Source organism: Pholcus phalangioides, unplaced genomic scaffold, assembly GCF_987345545.1.
Source record: "Pholcus phalangioides strain wild (caught in Gottingen) unplaced genomic scaffold, Ppha-v1.0 ptg000010l_1, whole genome shotgun sequence".
In the NCBI taxonomy this organism is placed as follows: Eukaryota; Metazoa; Arthropoda; class Arachnida; order Araneae; family Pholcidae; genus Pholcus; species Pholcus phalangioides.
In genome coordinates this window covers 20,729,975-20,754,209 of record NW_028301603.1, presented here as the reverse complement: position 1 = coordinate 20,754,209, position 24,235 = coordinate 20,729,975, and the positions used below count along the sequence as shown (strand labels likewise).

Sequence of the window (24,235 nt, the reverse complement as noted above, 5' to 3'; positions counted from 1 at the left end):
CTGTTTAACCAAACAATAATTGTATAAAAAATAATTTAGTTCATTTTCACAAAATTTGATTTGAGCTTGCAGGGCACATCAAATGGTTTTAAGAGCCATATTTGGCCTGTGAGCATGGTTGAGCATTTATGGATTAAAGTATGGCAAAGTGCTAAACATTATCTAGCAGGAAAAAAAATAGAAGAAAATACAAAAGCCACAGAAAAACTTCTGTAAAAATTTTTTATTTGACTAAATATAATTATCACAACCTGTACCATCTCAGCAACAGATATACAAGGACCCAGGGGTTCAATAATGCTGGCTGCACTGTGGTGACAGCTGAAATAGTTTTCTTGTTCCAGGAGTGAATGTGAGCTAATCTCTCCATTAAAATATGTTGACACTCAGATTAACAGATCCCAGTACAAATACTCTATAATTATACTCCAATCATAATTTGCAATACAGATGGATGGCAGCACTAACTTCAAACGAAGCACCATTACTATTACAGTAAAACTTCTCTTAACGATCACCCCAAAGATGCGGTCACCCGTTTTACAACCAAATGATAATTTCCCCTTGTACAATAAAAGTATGCTTTTCACACCCTTTCTTAATGGTCACCCCCTCTTCTACGGATGAATTTTTCTGTCGCACTGGTGTCTGCAAAAGAGAGTTTTTACTCTATACTACTATTTAACCATGTGGGTACCTCATAAACATCCCTCTTGGAAATCCAAAGAATCAGTGTATGTCAGAATATATGTTCTGAGGGTATGTATGGCCCTAACCTATTTATATTATGAGTGTTATGCATGTTCTGTGTTTTAGTGGTGCTGCCATCTGTCTTCCATATTTTTTAAGTAAAAGTGGCAGATGCTTAAATTTTTGTGTTCCACATAAAACACTAGATATGCACTTCAGGCACAACTCATTTGCTCCGGAAAAAAAAGTCAAACGGTAGTAAATTTCCCAATGGTGATAGACCAGAGTTGTCCTGAGTTAAGAAGTCATTGCCACGCCTTCATTAAGGGCAAGCATAGGCTATATCAAAGGTGTTCAAGCTTTTGAAGAGTGCAGGTCACTTCACTGATTTGAAAACGTGTCGCAGGTACCTACTTAAGGGTAATACCTCTAACATGGGGAAAAGTTAAAATATCATTAAAAATACTACTTAACGATTGATTTATTAGAAACTTTTTTCACATATTTTTTATTAAATATACTTTGCTATATGCTGGTATAAAAAATTTTACATATCTTTAATACTTGATATTTTTTTAAATTTCAAAAAAATACACTAAAAACAGCTTGCACGCATGATAAAATGGCATGACATCAATGTAACCATACAATATTAAAATTAAAATGAAGGAAATTGTTCTTTTCATAAAATGAACTAAAAGATTGAAATTTCATTGAATCATCCTTAATTAAAATTTAAATTTCCAAAAATTCAAAAAAAAAACATTTTTTTTTATAAATCAAATATTTATGAATGGATTTGAAATATTTTCGTTCACTTCATGAAAAAAAAATATATATATATATAAACCGTTTCCTTCATTTTAATTCCAATACTGTATGGTTCCATTGATGTCATGTGATTTTATCATTCGCCCAAGCTGTTTTAATGTATTTTTTTTTTAAACTTTTAAAAAATTAAGTATTAGAGATATGAAAAATTTTATACCAGCATAGGATAGCATATTTAATCAAAAATATGTGAAAAATATTTCTAATAAATCAATGGTTAAATAGTATTTTTAATGATATTTTAACTTTTCCCCATGTTAAGAGGTATGTGGGCCCCTTAAGTGATATGGAACAGAGCCACAGGTTACTAATTTGTAAATGAGCCATGGGACACAAATTATCTGTAAATGTGCAAGAGCACATTTGGTCCATGGGTTCAGCATGTATGGGATATGTGATACGTTATATAATGTGCCATACCTAACTTTTTTTAATCAGGACACCAATATGAAGAAAAAGAAATGATAAAGCCAATGTGAAAAATAAACTTGTCCTTACTTTGAAAGTGAGATAGCGGGAAATGGGCAGGAGCAAAGTTGAACCTGCATCAACAAGGGGAAGAATCTGGTAAATTGGAAATAAAAAAAAGATGAGCCCTAAGTACTAGGAAAAAATGCTCATGGTGCAAAAAATTTTATATAATATTAGCTGTGAATGAATAAGAATGACACAGTCTATGCTTATTATAACTACCACATGTTAATGCAACTGTCCCATCATAACCACAGTACAATATGTCCCAAATTTCTTTCTATTCATCACATGTTAATTTTCATCCAACATAATAACAACCTACAAAGACTATTCAATCCAATACAACGTCTGAACTCAGCTTCCCTTCATTTTTGCCAAGAAATGAACGAAATCGGTCCTTAAAAGTGTTTGAAATTGACCCTTGATAATAAAAATTCAGCAAAATCTCCTGCAATGGCAAGAGAGGCCATCTGATAAACACCTGTATGTGACAGTTGCATGTCTGACCCCTCACAATTTTTTCAATTCAGGGTTTCTCAAAATCTGAATTTGGGGGGGGGGGCAAAATTTGTTCAGTCCACCATAAAGCCACCTCTTCCCACAGAGCAAGAGACTAGGTCAGTGAATGACCTGGAGAGTTTGCAAGCATGTGAGGAAACGAAAGAGCATGCAAGCATAGTGAATGACCAAAACAGCAACCTGGAGTTCAGTGAATGCCCAAAAAGAGCAACCTGGAGTTCAGTGAATGATCACCCTTTCATGTGAATGAGAAAGAGTGACTTGGAGAGCAAGGTACCAGGTCAGTGAATGACCAAAAGAGTGAACCTAAGGATGTGCAAACATGCGAGTGACCAAAAAAGCAAGGGACCAAGTCAATATTTCTCAACCGAGTCAAACTGAGCTGTGAGCGATTTGATGTTTCATTTTTCCCATTTACTTTCTATGACCAGCCTTCCACTTATACGAATAAATTAACTGGGCAGCGATCTTTTGTTTCATAGACTCCTGGAGGGTCGGCGGAATCATTTTCATTTACTACCAATGCATGAATGGCACATTTTGAAATTTTCATTTTTTCTGATATGCAAATTATAAAAAACAATACATTTAGGATTTTATGGGAAGGTGGCATTGAAATTGACCTTCTGACACTACAGGGTACCCGGAGCATTTACCTACACCACAAGGACATAGTGATGTATTGACCTTCAGTACAAGAGATCCTAGACATCAAAAAGGTTAGGAAACACTGTTATAAAGGTTGAGAGCTACTGAGCTAGAATATATGCAAACATGTGAACCTAGAGTCACCAAAAGAGCCACCTAGGGAGTAAAGGACTGGGGCAGACAGCAATGAGTGATCTAGAAAATTAGACTACAATGAAAGAAGAGTAGAAAAACTGTAATTCTGTATCTTTTTGAACCTTGAATTGCACATACACAGTCTCTGCATGCAATTAATTATTACAATTTCATTATTATTTTTGAATCTGATACATTTTCATTACAACTTTTAACAAAAGGAATAATATAATTTTTTTTACTCCAGTCAAATATGAAATTCTTTTAAAAAGATTAATTTTTTCCAAACATAACATTCATTTTTCATGAAACGCTGAGAGTCGTTATAATGCGAGTCGACTATATTTATGGAATGAAAAAAAATACATATACATTTCTGAAGCTATCAAAGAAATACTAACTTTGTAATTGACTTGGGTCTTCATGAGACAGCTGTCTGACTAGAGTTTGTTTCGGAACGTTTTCATTGACATCTGCTTGCATCTTGGCAAAGGTAATGAATACCTGCAGACAAAAAAAGAAAATACATATGTATATAATCATATTACAGCCGGAATTATCTGTTCATGAAATATGATTCAAAGAAAAAAAAGACAAGGCACAAACCTGGTCAAGAGTTGTTTGAGATACAGAATAATCCTCGATGGGTAAAGCCTGACGAACCCTCTCGATTTCTTGAAACACCACAGCCAATGGTAGCGAGGGCATCAGATGGAATTCCATTTGATTCAAGTGCTGCTCCTGAAGAACTGCAGCATTACCAAAAGTTTGTAAAAAGAAGAATTTCACCTCGTCCATCTTGGCTGTGCCACCCCCCACTCTTAGCGTCAGTGTATAGCCAGCACCATATCTGAAATGATATTTGTGTGAATGTAGCGGTAAAGTCTCATGTATTTTGACAATGTAATAAGAAAATTTACAGGATGGGGCCAAAAATACATGACACATTTCAAAAATTCATATTAAATCAACCAATTGACATGCAAGAGAATGGTGTGCAGTGAAATTCAATTTTTTTTCTTCTTTTTTTTTTATATTTAAAAACTCATTCAGAATTTCACACGCAGATGGTGCTGCACCCAAGAATTGTAAACAACAGCAGTAAAAATTTTATACATACAGCACTTGTTGAAGTTGAGAACTTTTTCATATCACCTATAATCTCATAAACATTCCTCTGAGGGGAATTTCTAATGAATTGATGTTCTAGATAATGTCGCTCACACACAAGTCCTTGAAACGAGTAAAGGATGAAACAGAATGCAGGACACGCAGACTTGAGATATTAGCTGTCTCTCACTATAGGGTTCACAGATCCGTACTTCTCGTCTGCCTTGAGGCAATGACGACAGTACTATGGGCACAGATTTCCCTACAGTAAGCATTTCTATGTACATTTCCTTTAAGAGGCTAGATCTTTCTTTTCCTGTCATCTGACTCTGGTGAGAGAACAGTTTTGATCCCATCATCTCTCACATCCACATCAGGGATGAATTCATTTTCTGCTTCTAGAATTCTATGGAAGAAATATGCAGCAACATCTGAGTAGGGTGATGTTTTTCTTCATCCTGTGCTTAGATAAAGCATAATTTTTTTATGGGCATATTACACAGTCGAATTCCATTATAACGAGCTCCAAGAGACCAGTGAGAGAAATCACTTTGTTATAACAAAATTTCGTGGAATTCCAAATTTTAGCATTGCTTTTATATAAAATCATCTGGAGGATTAGAAAAGTGTTCGTTAAAACGGGATTCCACTGTAATATATAATTTATAATATATATATATATATATATATAATCTTTTTTTTTTTTGTGGTGATATACGCTATATTTATGTTGTGCTGTTGTATTTTGATTATATTTTACATCTATATTTTTTTATGGGCATAATTTTTTCAGCCACCTTGTTGGTTGATTAGCCTGTTGTGGCCTTTGTATTTGTATACAGATGACCCTCAATTTTCACGGGTTATGTTCCAAGCGTCCCAGCGAATACAGAAAATCTGCAAATAACTACGACCAGAAAATTTTGTTTTGTGGGCATATAACAAAAAGAGCAGGGTGCGCCTAGGGTACAAAGAAGCATTGGGGGGAAGAGTTATTTTCTGTGATGATTTCAGTAATGTCTTATTGTCATTTCTTCATTTAATTAAATATGTAAGAGTATATTGGCAATGCTTCATATACCAAGTTTTAAGTGGAGAATCGTTATTACCATGTGCTACTTATTTGCCAATCTATTGGCGATTTAAACTTGCAAAGCCCATCTGCTATATTGCTCATTCTCTTAGTGAACTTGTGTCTCCCACTTCTTTGTGTGGGGATACGACTGCACTTTCAGAAGCAGTCATCTCGATTAATTCCACCTCTGTCAATGTATCTAGATTGCTATTTAATTAATTGCTGGATTTCTTCTACGTCCATATCATCGATCTATCAGTACTTCATCGACCTAACATGAAAATATCTTTTATAATCTTTTCGATTGGTACTATATAAATGGAAGGGTTTTAGAGCACTGAAGTTTTTCCCCAACACAAATTGACTGTTTCCATATTTATAGTTTTCACGGCTACAGTGCTGACACAAATGTCATTGGTGATGGTAAAATTCATTCATAACTTAAGATGTTCAATATTCTTTGATTGGATGTACAATCATCACAATCAAGTAATGTGTACAGTGAGCCTTAAATGCTCACATCATATCCTGATGAAGTGACTGGATGATATGTTGTGTTATAATTATAAGACATGTAGAGGACATCCTGCGTGGTAGATTCATTGATACCTTAATGATACGCAATTGACTTTACAAAAAAAATTTGACATATTGACTATGCATAACAAAACAGTTTTCATTTTCTTTTGTCTTTCAGAAAAATTTGCAGAAACACTTTTAAAGTCCAGAGAGCCATCGTTAACACGTACAATTTAAATTTTGTTTTGATACCAGAAAAAATGCAATAAATGTTTTCTCATAAATGGGAAGAAGACCGCAAATGCAGAGAACAGGCCGCAAATGGTCTCTCATTCCTCATGTCCAAGGAAAATCCATATTTCCTCAGGAAGTCTAGGCTGATGATGCACAGGTCTTTCACATCAGCCGCAAAGATGGTGTGTCAATAGGTGGTGAACTTCATTGAGGCTTTCAATTTTCTGTGCATAGTCATTTTCTCTCCTGGGACTGTCTGCAGCGTCAATGATGGTGGCTTTCACAGTGGTGGCATCTTTAACATTGGCAATTGAGTTGGCGACATCTTCCTTGATGTCAGCAATGGAGGTGTTGACAGCCACGATGAAGTTGGTGGCATCTTTAATGGCAGTGATGGAGTTCTTCTTTCATGGCTGAGTTTGTGGACTGGATCTTTTTCTTGATGCCTGATTTTATCTGGCCCATCACAGACATCAACTATTTCAGCTACTCTCGCATCTTGTCCATGTCCATCCCTCTGATCTTTACAATTCAAGTCTTGAATTATCCCATTTCTGACACCAAATTGTTCCAGTTAATGTCACGCAAGTCCTTGAAATGAGTAAAGGACAAAACAAAATGCAGGACATCACAGATTTAATTAGAACAGCTAGTTATGCATATTCACAAGCAGAGATTTGACAATACATGCTAAACATAGAGCCCCTGAAAGACGACTTCTCAAGCATACACAAGAGTCTGTTTTCTCGTCTTTTCTCCTACCATCAACTTGGCACGAGCCTTATATAGAGGGGAAGAAAACTCCAGAAGTTTATAGAAGGTTATCTCTTTTCTTCCTACAAATTCCTCTGGCATCAAGACATCATTCAGAGCATCAGCACTGTTGCCAAATTCCCCACGTTTGACGGCAACTTGACGAGATTTACAGGAGAAAATGTGTTATTTTCATTTTTTCATAAGGGAATGATTATTTACAAGCAAAAAATGGCATGATAAATTAGGACTATTTCTATAATTTTCATAACAGTAGTTATGTTGTCAGAGTTATATTTTTGTTTCATGCTACTGTAAGCAACTCGCTTCTACTACTTCTTAATCATACATGCACCTCATACACATTCCTCCACAGAATTTATAATGAATCAGCCCCTACCAGAATGTCTGTTCTGAATGTATGTGTGGCCATAACGTATTTATGTTGTCAAGCTGCGCCTGCTCTCTGCGGAAAGACATTTTCAAATGCAAAATGTACTTTCCACATTGATTTGCTGCAGAATGTACTCTCATAAGCAAATCAATTGATTTTTTTCCCAAAACTAAAACCTGATTATGATGATTAAATGGACAAAATCAATGTGGCTATTTTCTAATGAGGCCAAGCACCACCAAAAGATTAATCATTTTTATAGTACATACTTTGCATACTTTCATTTTCATACAAAAGTAAATTTTTTTCAAAATTTCTCATACACAAAGTATAAAATCAGAATGAACATACTTGTTTTTCATGAACACACTTGTTTTTCATGAACACACTTGTTTTTCATGAACACACTTGTTTTTCATGAACACACTTGTTTTTCATGAACACACTTGTTTTTCATGAACACACTTGTTTTTCATGAACACACTTGTTTTTCATGAACATACTTGTTCTCATATACAAAGTATAAAATCAGAATGAACATACTTGTTTTTCAAATGTTGCGTGCTTCCTAAGCACTGGAATTGTCCATTCACCATTATTGCCAGTCTTGTGCAAAGTGCTTCACATTCTTCCATGCTACATATAAATATATATTCATACATTATGAGCAAAAATGGAAAGCATTGAGAGGAAAATGCTGAATAAAATCTGAAACAGGCTTTACTTACTAAATAAAACTCCAGTTTATCGTCATAGAGGCAATTTACTACCAATTTACCTCCAAAGAGCCTGGCTGTGTATAAATTAATGCAAAATCTAGAGACCTGTTTAACTAAATGCAGGTTTTATGTACCGTGTATAACGGAAAATGTGCGACACATCATTCACTCACAAAAGGTAAAGCAGTAAGACTGCTTTTCTGGGAAAACTTGGCTTAAATATACGTTTTATGTAAGTATAGTTCATGCTTTGTGTTTATGTGCTATCTGTCCTCCAAATTAGAAATGAGAGACTAGCATTGACTATTTTTCCAAATGAAATGCAAACATTGCAATGTTTGTCAGCAGCTGTGGCAAGATTTTTTTAAAGGAGCATACAGCTGACATTTAAGCCTCAAAGTCGGTAAAACAATTCGTGCTGATCAACCAGAGCTAGTTGCTGGGTTTTAACCAGAGTTTCCGTGACATGAAGTGACAATGATTTCCATATGACTTCATAGCAACGCTGAAACAGACTGAACAACCAAGTCTGTAGAGTCAGCTCAACGTTGCACCATTATTACTAATGTGCGAATGAAATTAAACATGATTGAGAAACAATCAAACAGATTTTGGGGAACTAGAAAATTTGCAAATGGGAGTTTTTTGGATGGACAATGCAATTTTTCACTAGCTTTCACTTCTAAGGTTGGTCATCCATCTTCTGCAGGTCCAATGTGGTTGCTTAGTTTAGTTTTTATCTATCTTTACTAGTGTTTTATTTTTTTTTTTTTTCATCCTGCATTATGGATATGGGCACTAAAACATTTCCCCAGTGACATATGTGACAAAACATTTAGTGTAATAAGAAAGGAACTCCATAAACGCAGACATCTGATAACCAGTGTCTGAAAAAAAAAACATTCCATAATATAATCTCTAACCTGTGAGATGTCAAAATCACTGAATGTCCTTCTTTTACTGTGTCATTGATGCAATTCCATAGGAATCTCCTTGCTTTTGGATCCATACCCGTAGTTGGTTCATCCTAAAAATTCAGAGGCAAGATATATAAGCCAAGTTTGGGATATCATTAAAATAAAGCAGTATGAGAAAGAAAAAAGAAATTGCTTGAAATGAATAGTGTGGATGTTTATATGTCTGAAGAAAGATGAAATAGATTAGAAAAAAAAGTTTGAATCACCAGAAAAACAACAGATGGACTTCCAATAAGAGCTATTGCTGTTGAGAGCTTTCGTTTGTTACCACCTGAATAAGTACCAGCGCACTTCTGACCATGTGCAATGAGACCAAGCTTGGCTATTCCCCGTTGTGCAATCTGAATCAGTACAAAATAAAGAGCTTGTTGTATTCATCGATAAATTACAGCAGAACTTTGATTATCTAATGTAATTGGGACAATGGTATGCCGGTAAATCAAATTTCCAGGTAATGGAATATGCATGAATTCAAAGGTCCAGTATCGTCGATACTACTTTTTATCGAATATGTGTTTAACAAACAGTTTTTTATCAACATAATTTTCAAAAGTAAAACAATGTTCTTCTCCCACTGCATATTTTTTACTCTTTTTTTTGCCTTCATTATCATCGGAAGGAGAGTTTCAGGTTAGGCAATAACTTTCTCATCACAAATGAAAAAAATTATTGCTAAGAAAGTAGACATCAGTTAAATTTGGTTGAGGACAGTTAAAAGGGAATTCCTGAAAATTGAGGTTCTGTTATACTCACCAATAGTGCTAGGGAATTTGAAACGATTATATTTATGAATGATAAAATAGGGAAAACTAATTTCTTTTATCCTCAATCTGTTTTGCTTCATCTTTTAATGGAGTTACATAACATTTTAGCTCACTGAGTGCATTTCATTATTTAAGCTTATTTATTTAAATAGCTTATTTATTTAAATAGCTTATTTATTTAAATAGCTTATTTTAATCAATTGCAGAATAAATAATGGTCAAAGTACTTTGTAAACTTTGTTTCTAAAGGTACACCGTTTCTCAAAATGTGCGCCGCCAGCTTTTGTCAGGGGCGTAATGGCAAGATGGAGATATTTACTTGTGTACTTATTTATGCTTTCATTATTTTATAAACAAAAATATCTATTAAACTATTCTGGAGAACCACAGATGAACCATGAATTGGAAAAAAGTTGTGGATGACAAAAGTTTTAGAACCACTGCTCAAATAGCTTATTTTAATCAAATTTCAGAGTCTATTTTATTCAAATAAGCTCTGAATATCATTGCATAATAAATAATGGTCAAAGTACCTTGGAAACTTTGTTCTCTGGTATCCCTCGTATTCTAGCATAAAACTCCAGATGCTCATGACCAGACAGCAACGAGTCAAGTGCATCAAACTGAGGGCAATAACCAATGTTTCGTCTTGCATTGTCTCTGTCTGTTTTAACGCTGCAGAAAATGAAATTCAATGTAAACTTAGAACTCAATCAATCAACAATATTTTTCCCCAAAAAATTAGTAAAAACTTGCTAGAACATGCTATTTGAAAGCCAAATGAAGATACTCGATTAGTGAAAGGACAAAAAAAAATGTTCATGTACATCTGGCCATGAAACAATTTAAGATATCACAAATTTTATTTCTTTTTATGAAAGCAATTAGAAATGGCAGAGAAACATGAAAATACCTGCAAGAAGAGATGAATGCATTCCCGGCTGTGATTTGTGTTTTCCCAGTGAGCATTTTGAAGGTCGTAGTTTTCCCAGCTCCATTCACACCAAGCAATCCAAAACATTCCCCAGGATCAACAGCAAGACATAACTGATTAACAGCTGGATGTTGTCCTTTCTTATACACCTGTACAAACAAGAAAAATAATTTCTTACATCGAATTTATAAACAAATGATCCTGATGTAAAAAACAGCTCTGAATGTACCCTCTGTAAAAAAACAGGTTAATGAAAAGACAAATAACTTGATCTTACTTTTGTCAAATTTTCTAATCTGAGAACAGCATCCTTACAACGTCCTGATGTAACTCGCATAATTTCCGCAACAACATCATCATCTTCAATTTCTGAAGTGGGCGATAAACTTCCATCATGAGCTCTATATTCGAGAATGTGATGAAAGCAAAAAACTACATAATCGTATATCTTAAAATGTTGAACATATGGTGGTAACACTTACATTCTTTCATGTGATAGCAAAAATTCATCTTTACTATATATCGCACTTGTAAAATAACCACCAAGCATCATTTATTTAATGGCTCTTAACTCACCTCCTCTTGATGAAGAAGTTGTATTCAATCAGAAGGGTCAAAGTGAAATAGACCAGTCCTTGAATAAACATAAGCATCAGGTTGCGTCCTAAAAATGACCAGCCTAGAGGCTCTTGGAAATAACCCATATCTAAATAAAACCAGAAGGCAAAATGAAATTATAAAACCAATAATAATGGTATAAATAAAAATATTGATGACATTTATTGAAATTTAAAAAATAACTTGAAATAATTTTTCCGTGCTATATTCAAGACATGACCATGGACATCAGGGCTGGACAAATCTATTGCCCGACAGAGAAATGGGGGAGGGGGAATATTGAGGCATGTAAAACTTCCACTCACGCATGTATTTTTTTTTACCACATGCGTGATGAGGGCATGTAAAAAATTCAAAAAAATAGAAGGATTTTTGGCAGCAAGAGCATGCATAACATGGTCACAGGAAATTTTAAAAGTTCAAACAAATGAGAAATGCAAAAAATATATATATATACACACTACATATATCTCATTATTTAAATTCTTGAGTCAGTATTTTTATCAACAGACGAGTCAGAGCAACACATTTGTTTTGAATGTGTGGGGAGAATATTATGGAAAGGGAAATTTTGTTAGGCCACACTATAAAAGTTTGTGAAAGTCCTTTTACAAAACTTGATAAATACAACCATTGAGCTTATTGGTTGTATTAGCTCGAGTGTAACTGATATGCTGATATGCTAATGCTCATTGGTTGCATTTGTCAAGGTAAGTGTAATATCAGCCTTAGACTAGGTGACCATCACTGATCAAAACTTGGGGAAAAATTGTATGGGAAATTTTTCTTGTTATAGAAATTTTTGAAATTTCATAAAACAAAGAAGTATTTCGATTTGTTTTTAATATATAGGTGCAATGTTTTTAATTTTCTACATTATCTGCGTATATTCTCATCAATAGATAGCAGCATATTCATTTTGAATGCATGGGAAAAATTTGCTGAAAAGAGAAAACAAAGCAATGTTTTTCGGGCATGTATTTTTTTCATAATTATCATGACCAATACTGCCTCAGCAACAGATACAGCCTGTTTATAGAATACACAGGGTAGACGATGCATTTAAAAAATTCATTTAAAACAATCAACTGATTGGCATTAAAAAGTGCAATTTACACGTAACATTTATCATGGCGTAGTTTTTTTTTTCTGACAAATTTAAAAAATATAGTTTAAAATTTTACTCATAGATGGCACCATATAACAAAAATCTTGATGTAACAAATGAAATGTAATACTCACAGTGCATAATCAAATTTATATGAGCAAATATTATATGAGCAATTTTTTTTATGAATTTTTAAAAATTCATAACTATGTGTACTATTTAATTTAAAACTGTGTTAATGCCCACCCTGTGTAATAAACAAATTTTAACATCTACAGAAAAACATGATATTCCTGTGATGAAATATATCTTTTACAGATATCCGATTATGTATTTATTGCTTATAACTAGAGCCCGGATTATATGCACTAAAAAAGTGGCAAAATATGCTCTAAAAATAGGCAAATATGCACTTAAAAATACAAAAATATGCACGTGAAAATGCAAAAATAAGCACTTAAAATGCCAAAATATGCACTGAAAATCCAAAAATATTGCATTAAACACCCCAGAATATGCACTAAAAATCTTGAAAAGTCAAAAATTCCAAAATATGTACAAAAAATGAGAAAATGTGCATTAAAAAAGTTACCATGCAATAAAAAAACAGATGTGCTTTTAAAATGCATCTTTTCTACTTCATGCATAATGAAAACCGAAAACCGTAATTGGTGAAACGGGGTTCCAATGGATAGTTATAATCCATCAAACCCCCTTCATCATGACTCTGCCAATTCCTGTGCGCTTTGCAATGATATATAGATTCTAATAAGGTGGGTGAAGACGTAGGTTCACCTGAGACCCAAGGGTTTTTGTTTTTTTTTTCAATTAATATTGCACTGATAACAGTGCTGATAGGTTCAATCATTCTTCAATGAAAGAGTTATACAAAACAATAAATGCGAGTAGTGAGGATGAGTATAAATGTATTCACAATTTTGCAGCGTCAACAAGAAAACCAGGATCAATCATCATCTACAATAGCCAAAAAGAGGGTCAAGTCAAAAAAATAGAGTTTTTTGTTTCTTTCTTTTCTTCTCAAAAAGGAGTCTTATCAGGGCCATGGTGAAACTTTCACCATTAAATAATTAAGATATAATATGCAATTAGATAATAGTGATAATATGTGATTAAATGTATTTACAATGTACCGAAATGCAGCATTGCTTTGTCTCAAGAGCCGAGCTATAATTTCGTAGTTTTCAAATGTTCATAGACCTGGTAACACAGGTCGAGTCATGTGTAGAAAATTTTTTGGTCTTTTTAATCGTGCTTTGTGTTTACTGTCGTATGATGAAATCTCCGCAAGGTGTAGAAATTCAGAATCGTTCAATTTATCAAATAAGTTCTTTGCATATGATGTTACATCAGCTACTCAAGAATCACGTCTGATATTAACGTTTCTAACGTACCAAGGTAGTCCGGTGTATCTCCTCAGAGTCTTGTTCTGAAATCTCTCCAGAGCGATGATATTCATTTTCTTCGAGAACAACCAGACAGGCGCAGCATACAGAAGAATCGGTCTAATTGCCATCTTATATAGAATAATTTTATTTCGAATTGAAAGACTTGAGTGCCTGTGGCTTAGTCTGTTGAGCATGACCAAGGCCACGGTCGCCCTACGGATGGCATCAACACACTGCCGGAAGAAACTGAATCTCTTGTCCATTATCACCCCCAAATATTCATTTTGAATGACTGGATTGATTATAACTCCTTGCACCTCTATGTGTGCTTGTTGTGGTAATGAGGACTTGTTAGTGAACCACATGAATTTGGTTTTATCTGCATTCACTTCAACACGGGTTCGCACACACCAGCGCTCGACTTCCTCATGCATATGTATTAATTTACAAAAATAATATCCCCTCATATATATATATATACCGCATATGCAAACTTCTATATATTTTTTATTTAGGCTTTTTTAATTTCTAGTTTGTTGCAGCTGCTCAATAACGAAAATACCAGTAACAAAAGAATTTAGTCTATTTTCTAAAAATAATTGAACACTTTGACATATCTCTAGAAATAGCCTTACAATAAAACAGTTAATATTCGTAAAATACTTTATAAATATATATTAATTCACTAAATTTCACCTGCGGGGAAAAAAACGATATTTTGAAAATATTGTGAACAATATTTGAAAAATTATAAATAAAAATTGAGTGAGCTTAAATAAACGTTCAAAATAAACCTTCAAAAAATTCTTTGATTTTATGTATTTATATGCATTAATGCTAAAAAGGCCAAAATATGCAAATGCATATGCGCTTGCATATAATCCGGGATCTACTTGTAACAATGGTTTTCAACTGCTGGTCGGCAAAACATTTCACCCAATTAAGGGAGCTGCTGCATAATTTTAGATTTAAGAAATAAAGTACCACCTCTGTGTTGGTATTTATTTGTCTCAATCTTGAGCACAGTTCTGTGAATTATTTATCCCATTTCCACTGGTTCATGAAATTTAACTATTTTTAGCGGTTCGCAGGTGTAAAAATGTTAAAGAATACTGGCTTATATCATGCCCTTTCATTCATTCTACACCATACATGCTGTACACCTTGAGCAATTAACTGATGTTCTTTTCAATGTGGACAGGATGACAGGTTATGATTTTCAAGACAAGCAATGAAAGTATTTCTTTTCTGTTGGTACATTTCGAAAAGATTATTGCATATCTCTTGAATTTTGTATGGCAGAAGGCTATGGGAATGCAGTTGCAACAAGCTTGTGCACAGGTAGAAAAGGGAAAAGAAAAAAAGCATGGCTTTCTAATTTATTACTCCCTTGAGAAACCTGATTCAGTCAGTGTATCATGGGCGGAGATATGGGGGGGGGGGGGGTCCAACAACAAAGATAGATTTGTGTAGGTGGCACAATATATATATATGTATACATATAGATTGAAAGATCATTATCATGCCCAACCCTCCCCCACAGACATCTCCAATTCTATCTCCGCCTATGCAGTGTATACTGCAGGTTTTCGCATTTCGGTTAGCAACGAGTGGTATATACAGGGTGATTATAAAAAAACTATCCTGACATATGGGCCCCTAACTATCATACCATTCACAGAAACTGAATGAAATTTTGGCATAAGGTATTTTGATGTATGTGCTCAAGAATGATATGGAAAACAACAGTGTCACTCTAACAGTTACGGTTACAGTGAGAAAATTTCGAAAATATCAAATGGCAACACCAAGTTTTTTGTATTGGAATGTGATCTCCATTGTGAAAAACCCTAAATAGCGCTCGAACGGCAACTGTAGCATGAAAATCACCGGCGGTAGATAGACTAAAAGTGAGGACAACCAATAAGGACAGAGAAGCAGCATAAAATAAAGCATTTTATTGTGTTTCACAAATTTTCCACATGACCTTGTAGAGGACTAATCAGGCTGGGATCTCAGCCGAAGAAACAGTGTGACGAATGAAACGAACATTAATGCTCTGGTGCACGGTCTTTTTACTTTTTCCTTGCCTAGCTCCAGGGATTTTCATACTACAGATGTCATTCCAACGCTATTTAGTGTTTTTCAGTATGGAGATCGCATTCCAATACAAAAAACTTGGTGTTGCCATTTGATATTTTTGAAATTTTCTCACTGTAACCGTAACTGTTAGAGTGACACTGTTGTTTTCCATATCATTCTTGAGCGCATACCTCAAAATACCTTATGCCAAAATTTCATTCAGTTTCTGCGAGTGGTATGATGGTTAGGGGCCCATATGTCGGGATAGTTTTTTTATAATCACCCTGTACATATTTTTTCAGCATATCTTTTTTTTTTTCTTCTTATGAGCAAGTTGAAATTTCTGAAAGAACATATACCAAAAACTGACAAGGCTTCATAAGAGAGTTGATTCTTAAACATGTCCATAAGGCCTCTTCCTAAACAGTAATGTGGAAAAATCAGATATACGATTTTCAAAACATCCAGAATCTTCTGAAGTTCCTGAAAATATATATTTATTTACATGAGTGACATTGATAAACAGAAAAAGAATTGATGTGATGCATAAATATGATCGCACATGTCTCTATACATATTGCTTTGTGAAGTTAGTATGCTTAAAGCTTGTTATAATGGAATTTATGGGCATATCATCACTTGAACGATGACCATTTGTCACAAACATGCTTTTCCTCCTTATTCAAAAACAGCACTGGTTACAAATGTGCAAAAGAACTGAAATGTAACTTAATTTAAAAAACAATACCACATTAAGTTTGCTTAACATAACTTCTTATATACAATATATATACAATTCATAGCTTACTGTATCAGCAAAAAGTTCTAATATGTAAGTTGAGAGTGTTGTCACGATTCCAATAAATAAATTGAGGCAGGCTAGTGCGACAAATGCTGAGCTAGGGACGTTGAATAAATATGTTGATGGGTACATCAGCGGAATAGATGACCACCTAAATCAAAGGGGGAAAAAGTAAACATAATCAAAATGACACAGAAAGTGTTTAATTTATTTAATTCCACCTCAACTATCAAAACATGAATTTAAAGAGTCTTGTCAGCCCGCACATGATTTAACCCTTAAACACTCAAGGATGGCCCAGAGTTTGAAGGCTTTTGTGAATGGCAGGAATATGATGAAAGCTTTTGTCAGAGGTGGGAACCAGAAAGGCAAGTGTAAGCCCTACGAGAGAGTGCCGAGATAAAGAGTGGTCAAAACCAGGGTTGTCAAATTTGCTCCCCGGGTAGATATCCATCTCCCCCCCCCCCCATAGCATAGTGCAGTGTTTAGAATATGTATATTTTAAAGTATTTTTGAAAGGTTTTTTTTGGGAGCAAAAATATGATATTTTTGGAATAACGAACACACACTTTTTCATAATTCTTTCAACTACCTTTTTTTATGTAAGTATTTAGGTATGAGATTCGCATATTAAAATGTTACAAGAAACCGCAAACAGAAAATGTAACCATGAACTTTGATATGTAATATATGTATTATACCTGATATGTAATATGTGATACACATATCCAAAGAAATTATTGCTTATTTATAACACATAATAATTTTTCACACACACAAGCAAATCCTTGCATAAATAAGTTGAAGCCTCTATAAAGAAGTAAACATATATATGTAAACTGAATTTTCATTCAAAAAATATTTACACGTTTGCATTACATTTTTATAACATTACGAATTGTTAGATTATTATTATTAATCCAACAAATCTAATGCACTCAAATCCTCAATTTCAACCGCCACTCGGAGTCTCAAGTCCAAGTACCAATCCCACTCTTTACCAAATTACTTAAAAACAAATCCTACCAAATTTTGGAAATTACTCAGACCTAAATCTGTTGGACCCACTTCTCTCAAAACCTCAAATAAAAAATTCTGCTCAGTTTTTTCAGTTGATCTCACTCCACCACAATACTCATTCGTTGATTCTGTCCATAACTTAAATCCCGCCCTTTTCACTAAAGAAGGTATTTTAAAGGTAGTAAAAAAACTGAAAACCCATTCTGTAGGCCCTGATGAGATTCCAAGTTCCATTCTTAAAAATTGCCCATAAGAAATCTCAGACTATCTTCTAATCTTATTTAATGTCTCACTGAACACTGCCATCCTCCCCATCGATTGGAAAATCAATAAAGTTATTCCCATTCACAAAACCGGTCCCCTCTCCGACCCACTTAACTTCAGACCAATATCTATTAGGCCTACTTCACCCCATTGTAAGATTTTCGAACATGTTATAGCAAAGGAAATCTGCGCTCATTTAGACTCCATTAACTTTTTCTTTCCCAACCAACACGGCTTCAGATGATCCCTTTCTACTACATCCCAACTGTCCCTTTTCATGCATGACCTTTCCAAAACCATTGATAACAAGTCAAATTGATATCTTATTGGATTTTTCTAAAGCCTATGATAAAGTTCCAGTTCCATACAATAGACTCCTCCTTAAATTTTCAAATCTTGGTCTTAATGTACAATTGCTCAAATGGTTAGAAGCTTTCCTAAAAAATCATAAACGATTTGTTCGTTTTAAAGATCATGATTCACCTTTTGCCACTGTAAACTCAGGTACTCCTCAAAGAGCGGTTCTCTTGCCTTTACTGTTTTTATATAAACTATCTCCCTGAAACCTTGAACTGCACCACTAGATTTTTTGCTGATGACTGTGAATCTGTGGTGAGATTCGATTTGTATTTTATCTCACAGATGGCGGCACTTGTAAAGCCGATGCCATTGGATTGTCACGCGAGAAATCGGGAGAGAAGCGATCGAACCATCAAGAGCTCAACATGTCGCTCCGTAGATTTTTTATTTCGTCTTATGTTTCGTGTTGTAAATAAATAATTATTTTTAGAAATTTATCAATTATCCTGAATCCAACATTTTATTCAAATCACGCAACCTCATAACCCAAAAATCTATTGCACAATTAATCACAAATCTGATCAAGAAACTCTCCAACATAATCTTGTTATCTCAGATTGGTGTTCATTTTGGCATATGCCTATCAACCTATCTAAAACAGTTTTCGTGAGAGCTACTCGTAAAACTCTTCCCCTCCAATTCTCATACTCGATCAATAACCTAACCATGTCCCAAGTTTCTCAATTTAAATATCTGGGGTCTCAGCTGATCTCTCTCTCTCTCCATCGTTGGAATAATCACATCTATATGTCTACCAGAAATGTCTCAACAAACTTTTTTCCTTTGCCGCAACCTCAAACAGTCTACTTGTGACATCTGACTTCTCTGTTACCAAACTTATATTTCTCCCTTTCTTTCTTATGCAGCTGAGGTCTGGGACACCCACACATCTAATAACATTGACAAACTTGAATCTAAAATAAATCCGCCCGCTTTATTCACGACTGCTGGTCCATTTTTTAGTTTAGTTTCCGATCTTAAACTGGAACTTAAGCTCCACCCACTCGCTACTCACCGATTTATCTCCCACTTAGCCATGCTTTACAAGATTATTCATGGTCATTTAAATTTCGATACATCCATTATTCTGACTAAGCCTTCCTATGTTTCCAATAGACTTGACCACCCCAAAAAATTAAAACCAAGTTTTGCCTCTAGATTGTTTTAAATTCAGTTTCTTTCCCAATACCATAGGTGAATGGAACAAGCTCCCCTCTACTATTGTTAACTCCCCCACGATCTCTGATTTTTGTCAAATGTTTCAAAGCATACGTGACAAACAAAATAGCAAAAATAAATAAGTTTTATACAGGTACATCAGACTTTCATAACTGAAATATCAAGAGACAAAAAATAACATTATCTCATAACAAAAAGAAAATAACTTTGTGGGATTTTAGAATTGAACATTGGCAAAGAGCACCTTCAAGTGAAACAACAAAAAGTAGTTTTCTCTAAAAATAAGACCTAACCAGAAAATAAGCCTTAGCTTGATTTTTCAAGATGCTCATACTATAAGCCCCTTCCCGAAAATTAGCCTGTTAAAATTGTCAGCCAGATGAAAGCATTCTGTTGCTATGCATGGCAGGTTGTCTTGTATAAAGTGATATTAATAAACAATAATGTTATTGACATTTGCATTTAATGATAATTCACATTATTTCTATAGTTTTAAGTTCCCAAAAATGGCTAATTTGGACAAGTGGAAAACACCTCCAGAGTAATGAATCCTCAGAATGACTGCTATCTCCTTCTCTTAAGCACAGATAACTTTTTAATTATTACTGCTCTTTTAAAAATATTTCAGAATTTAATTTAATGAAGCGGGGATATTCTTCAATAGTGAGTGTGATTTAAAAAAAGAAAAACTTAATGGTTCTGGTTACATAGCTAAAGGTTTTATTTTTGACAGATCAGGACACTTTTGAACACATTTTACGCAGTGTTTGAAAAATTCGGAGAAAAAAAAATTCAGACACCATCCTGATTTCTCAGAATTTTCATTACCCAAATTCATTTGTTTTACCACAAAAAATTTTCTTGCTGCAGTTCTGCATACAACTCAAGGTTCAGATACAATTATGCAGAAGTGGGTGTGTTTATGTGTGAACAATTATTCCCTTGTTGTATGGTCAATTTTATTAATCAAATACATAATTTATGGTGCACCAAAAATGTATACTTAGACATAATATAAGATGTATACATAAATGATGCACATACATGTTTAAGTCACATATTTTGAGGTTGTGGAAAACGAAATTTAATTTTCCCCATTTTGCTCAAAAAATCTGGGTTCTTTTACCCAAAAAACACAGGTTTTTTTAGAAAAACCCGCCCGGGATAGGTTTTTATAAAAAACCCCGGGTTTTTTACAACCCAAAACGATTGAACGAGTTCACTTTGAGAAAAATATTTGAGCATCGAGGAGTTCAGCAATCACTGTATTTTTACACATTAGTCAGCCTGCTGAGAAATGCAAGTTATGGAATCCAGGTAATTTATATCTGAACTCAAGAATTGATTGAATTGTTAAGCTTATGAAAAATAAAAGGATTTAGTGATGATATTTATGCCAAAGATAAATTGTGTTTAACAAAGAAATCAAATAAATAAATTATTAGGTCATTAAAAATCTGAGCCTCAGTGATGAATGTTGAAATTTTTCGTGAAATTAAAAAAAGTAAAAATATTTATTACAGTCAGTCCTGCTTATAACATTACCACTTAGAGAGTTTTCTTGCTTAGTACAACTTGTTTACAGGGTCTCTCAACTCTTATTAATATTCATCGAGATTTCCCATTTAAAGCCTTTTCTACTTATCTTTTCATGATGGTCTCTTGGAAAATATTATAAGCACGACCTACTGTATTTTCTTTTTTTTCCCCAAGAGACTGATATTTACATCGGTCTCCTGAATGTATTCAGCAATCCTCAATAAACCTTGCTTAACTCTATATGCCAGGAAAAGATCCAATCCAACAATCAAAAATCTGGTGTGAATATATCCCAGTTAATATGGTATAAGGGTTGATGAAAAGTTCACAAAATATTATAGAGCATTCACAGGAAATACATATAGCAGAAATGGAAGAATGAATGTAGCTTCACATAAATTATTTTATAGAAGCAAACATGAGCATGCACATACTTGTATGATAATTAATATGCGCTACTGATTTCTATTCAAAATCTATCACTCAAGAGGCTTACCCATAAAGCAGAAGTAACAGCGAGAATCCGCCTATGTTACGAGAAGAGACAAAGGCTTCTTCTTGAAATGCGTAAAATATCAACAAGCAGAGGGCAAAGGGAACCAAAAAATTCAGCTGAAAAAAAAATCAAACAAAAATTTTCAAGTAAGAGCAAATATAGGATAACAGCATGTTTACGCGTGAAATCCTCAAATACAATTTTGTCACACTGATAAAACTATCATCCTACGATCCACATCACTGTATAATTCATATGTGAAAATTTTATTCATCTATATTGAAATTTCAAGGAATAGAAGATGTTTGTCCATTTTTCTGTAAAAAATATCAATTTCTCTATTTCAGATCGCTCTATGCTCTATGCATTTTTTACAAATTAGTTTTAAGCATATTAATTTCTATTCAGATCTGTCAAAAAATTTAGACATAAAATACAGCAGTATATAATCCACATTATCAAATTTTAAGTTTTTTATGTGTATAATCTGCGAATTATGCACAAGAAAATATGGTACACTGGGGAGAATATACATGAGGTTTTTTTGTAAAGTGTCCTACCATAAAGTAAAATTCCAAGTTTTCCGGTTTTTTGGCTGACATGACAAAGTTTTTGTCTTTCGATGTTTCGCTCACATGGGTGGCAAACATTTTCAAGAATTAAAATCTTGCATAACAGCGGGGAAAAGGCCACAATTATGGCTTCTCACTGCTTCGTCAGGATTAGTCCATTGAGCAAGATTTTTCCCTCTGGCCAAAGTTGTTGCAAAGGGCTCTGAATAATGCTTGGGTTTCAATCTCATCATTTGTAAGACACTGTTAATCTTCATCCTCTTTCTTTCTGTTCAGGGAGAAGGCGTAAGTAGTAGCCTTCCGCCCACGTTAAATAAGATTTTAATTCTTCAAAATGATCACCACTCGTGCGAATGAAACATCAAAAGACACAAAAACTTTGTCACATTGGCCAAAAAACTGAAAACTTTGAATTTCACTTTACGCGATGGCCATGAAAGCTTTGTTTCATTATTCTACCATAATTTTTCATGCATAAACCAATGAAGGTAGGGAGGAGTGATTTGGTTCACATATGTAGGTGATCCTAAGGTACATGTTTGAATTTCCCACTGCCTGCAGAAGCTGCAAGTTAGCAATGAGTGAGGAAGTACGAGTGCCATTGAATTTTCGTTTTGAGAAAATAGTAGGAAAAACTTGAACACAATGCCACTGCATTACATTTTATGCGAAGCTTGGTGATTCCAGAGTGGAAGCAAGACCAAAATTTAACAGACCTTCAGAGATAAAGAAATGAACAACACACAAATGAAAGAGTGGTAAAACTGCTTTAAAAATGGCCACAGATCAATGAGAAAAGTAAAGCAAATTCTGGTAGGCCCTTAACATCCAAAAATAAGATTATCAGACATGCCAACTTTTGGAATCCTGAGATTCTTCCGAGGGGGGTATCCCCTCACAGACTCGATCAAGGGGGGAAAAAAAATCGATTTTTTTTTTTTAAATCAATTAAAACTAAGTTCTATTGCCCCCCCCCCTTCCCAAGGCAGGTTCTGAATTACCCACGGGCAGAATATAATTCCATGCCAGTCTTTCCATGCAGAATAGAGAAATCACATCTACATACTGTTCATAAAACATGAGTGTTTCCTTTCGTGGATGCTATCAGTGATTGATAATCTATGATTATGAACTCTTAAAAGTTTTATATTTAGCTTTATATAGCTTAAAGTTTTATATTTAGCTTTATATAGCTTAAAGTTTTATATTTAGCTTTATATAGCTTAAAGTTTTATATTTAGCTTTATATAGCTTAAAGTTTTATATTTAGCTTTATATAGCTTAAAGTTTTATATTTAGCTTTATATAGCTTAAAGTATTATATTTAGCTTCATATAGCTTAAAGTTTTATATTTTCTTTCTGAAGACATATTTAATCGGAGGAAACTATTTAAAAACTTCAAAATACAAAGCTGCTGACGAAAAAACTTGTATTTACCGCAGGGCTGTTAATGGGATACAATAACTAATATACAGGAATTTCGGCAACCAAGGTCATGCCCCTGATAAATGATTGCAGATAAACGCTAGGTAATGCCTTTTATCTTTTAAATGCCTTTTTATCTTCCCCCACATCAACAAGGCTTGTGAAGTGACTTGCTTGGTCTTTCTTAAAAAATCATTCTTTTTGCTGATTATATACTTCTGAACTAATTATACAACCAACTATGAACATTTCACAGGAACTCAGATGAAGTCCTTTCTTGGTGAAAGCAACTTTCCTTCTGTTTCATTAACTGTGGGTAGTAAAGTACTGCAATAGCAATGTCACATTAACAAATTAATGAATGGGAAGACAATAAATAAAATTCAAACAAATATTATGCAATAAAAAATTAATTTAACCTGATATCAAATTTCTATATCAAATAATCCTCGCCTTTGCCGTGGTTGGGAATGGACGTGCTTTTATCGCGCTCCGCTCACTGACCAATAGAAGAAGTTTTATCCGAAACCGTTGCCGGGGGATTACCGCCACGTCAGTGCGCCATTTTGTGTCTTTCTTTGTTTTTC

General features: G+C 34.1%; 1 protein-coding gene across 2 annotated transcripts in view; it reads right to left on the bottom strand.

The window, feature by feature from the left end:
• LOC149081095 (phospholipid-transporting ATPase ABCA1-like) overlaps positions 1 to 24,235 on the bottom strand; it is a 113,865-nt gene that overhangs the window by 6,381 nt on the left and 83,249 nt on the right. The window contains exons 35-47 of one of the 2 annotated variants that reach the window (XM_089237877.1): positions 21,651 to 21,766; positions 16,799 to 16,943; positions 16,350 to 16,473; positions 11,353 to 11,482; positions 11,054 to 11,177; positions 10,756 to 10,925; positions 10,376 to 10,517; positions 9,285 to 9,419; positions 9,025 to 9,128; positions 7,926 to 8,018; positions 3,904 to 4,147; positions 3,699 to 3,801; positions 2,020 to 2,085 (exon numbers count right to left, since the gene is read on the bottom strand). In XM_089237877.1, coding sequence (XP_089094003.1) covers positions 2,069 to 2,085; positions 3,699 to 3,801; positions 3,904 to 4,147; positions 7,926 to 8,018; positions 9,025 to 9,128; positions 9,285 to 9,419; positions 10,376 to 10,517; positions 10,756 to 10,925; positions 11,054 to 11,177; positions 11,353 to 11,482; positions 16,350 to 16,473; positions 16,799 to 16,943; positions 21,651 to 21,766 — 1,647 coding nt within the window. In that variant the 3' untranslated portion in view covers positions 2,020 to 2,068. The remainder of the gene's footprint in view (positions 1 to 2,019; positions 2,086 to 3,698; positions 3,802 to 3,903; positions 4,148 to 7,925; positions 8,019 to 9,024; positions 9,129 to 9,284; positions 9,420 to 10,375; positions 10,518 to 10,755; positions 10,926 to 11,053; positions 11,178 to 11,352; positions 11,483 to 16,349; positions 16,474 to 16,798; positions 16,944 to 21,650; positions 21,767 to 24,235) is intronic. The other variant, XM_089237876.1, reaches the window with a different exon arrangement.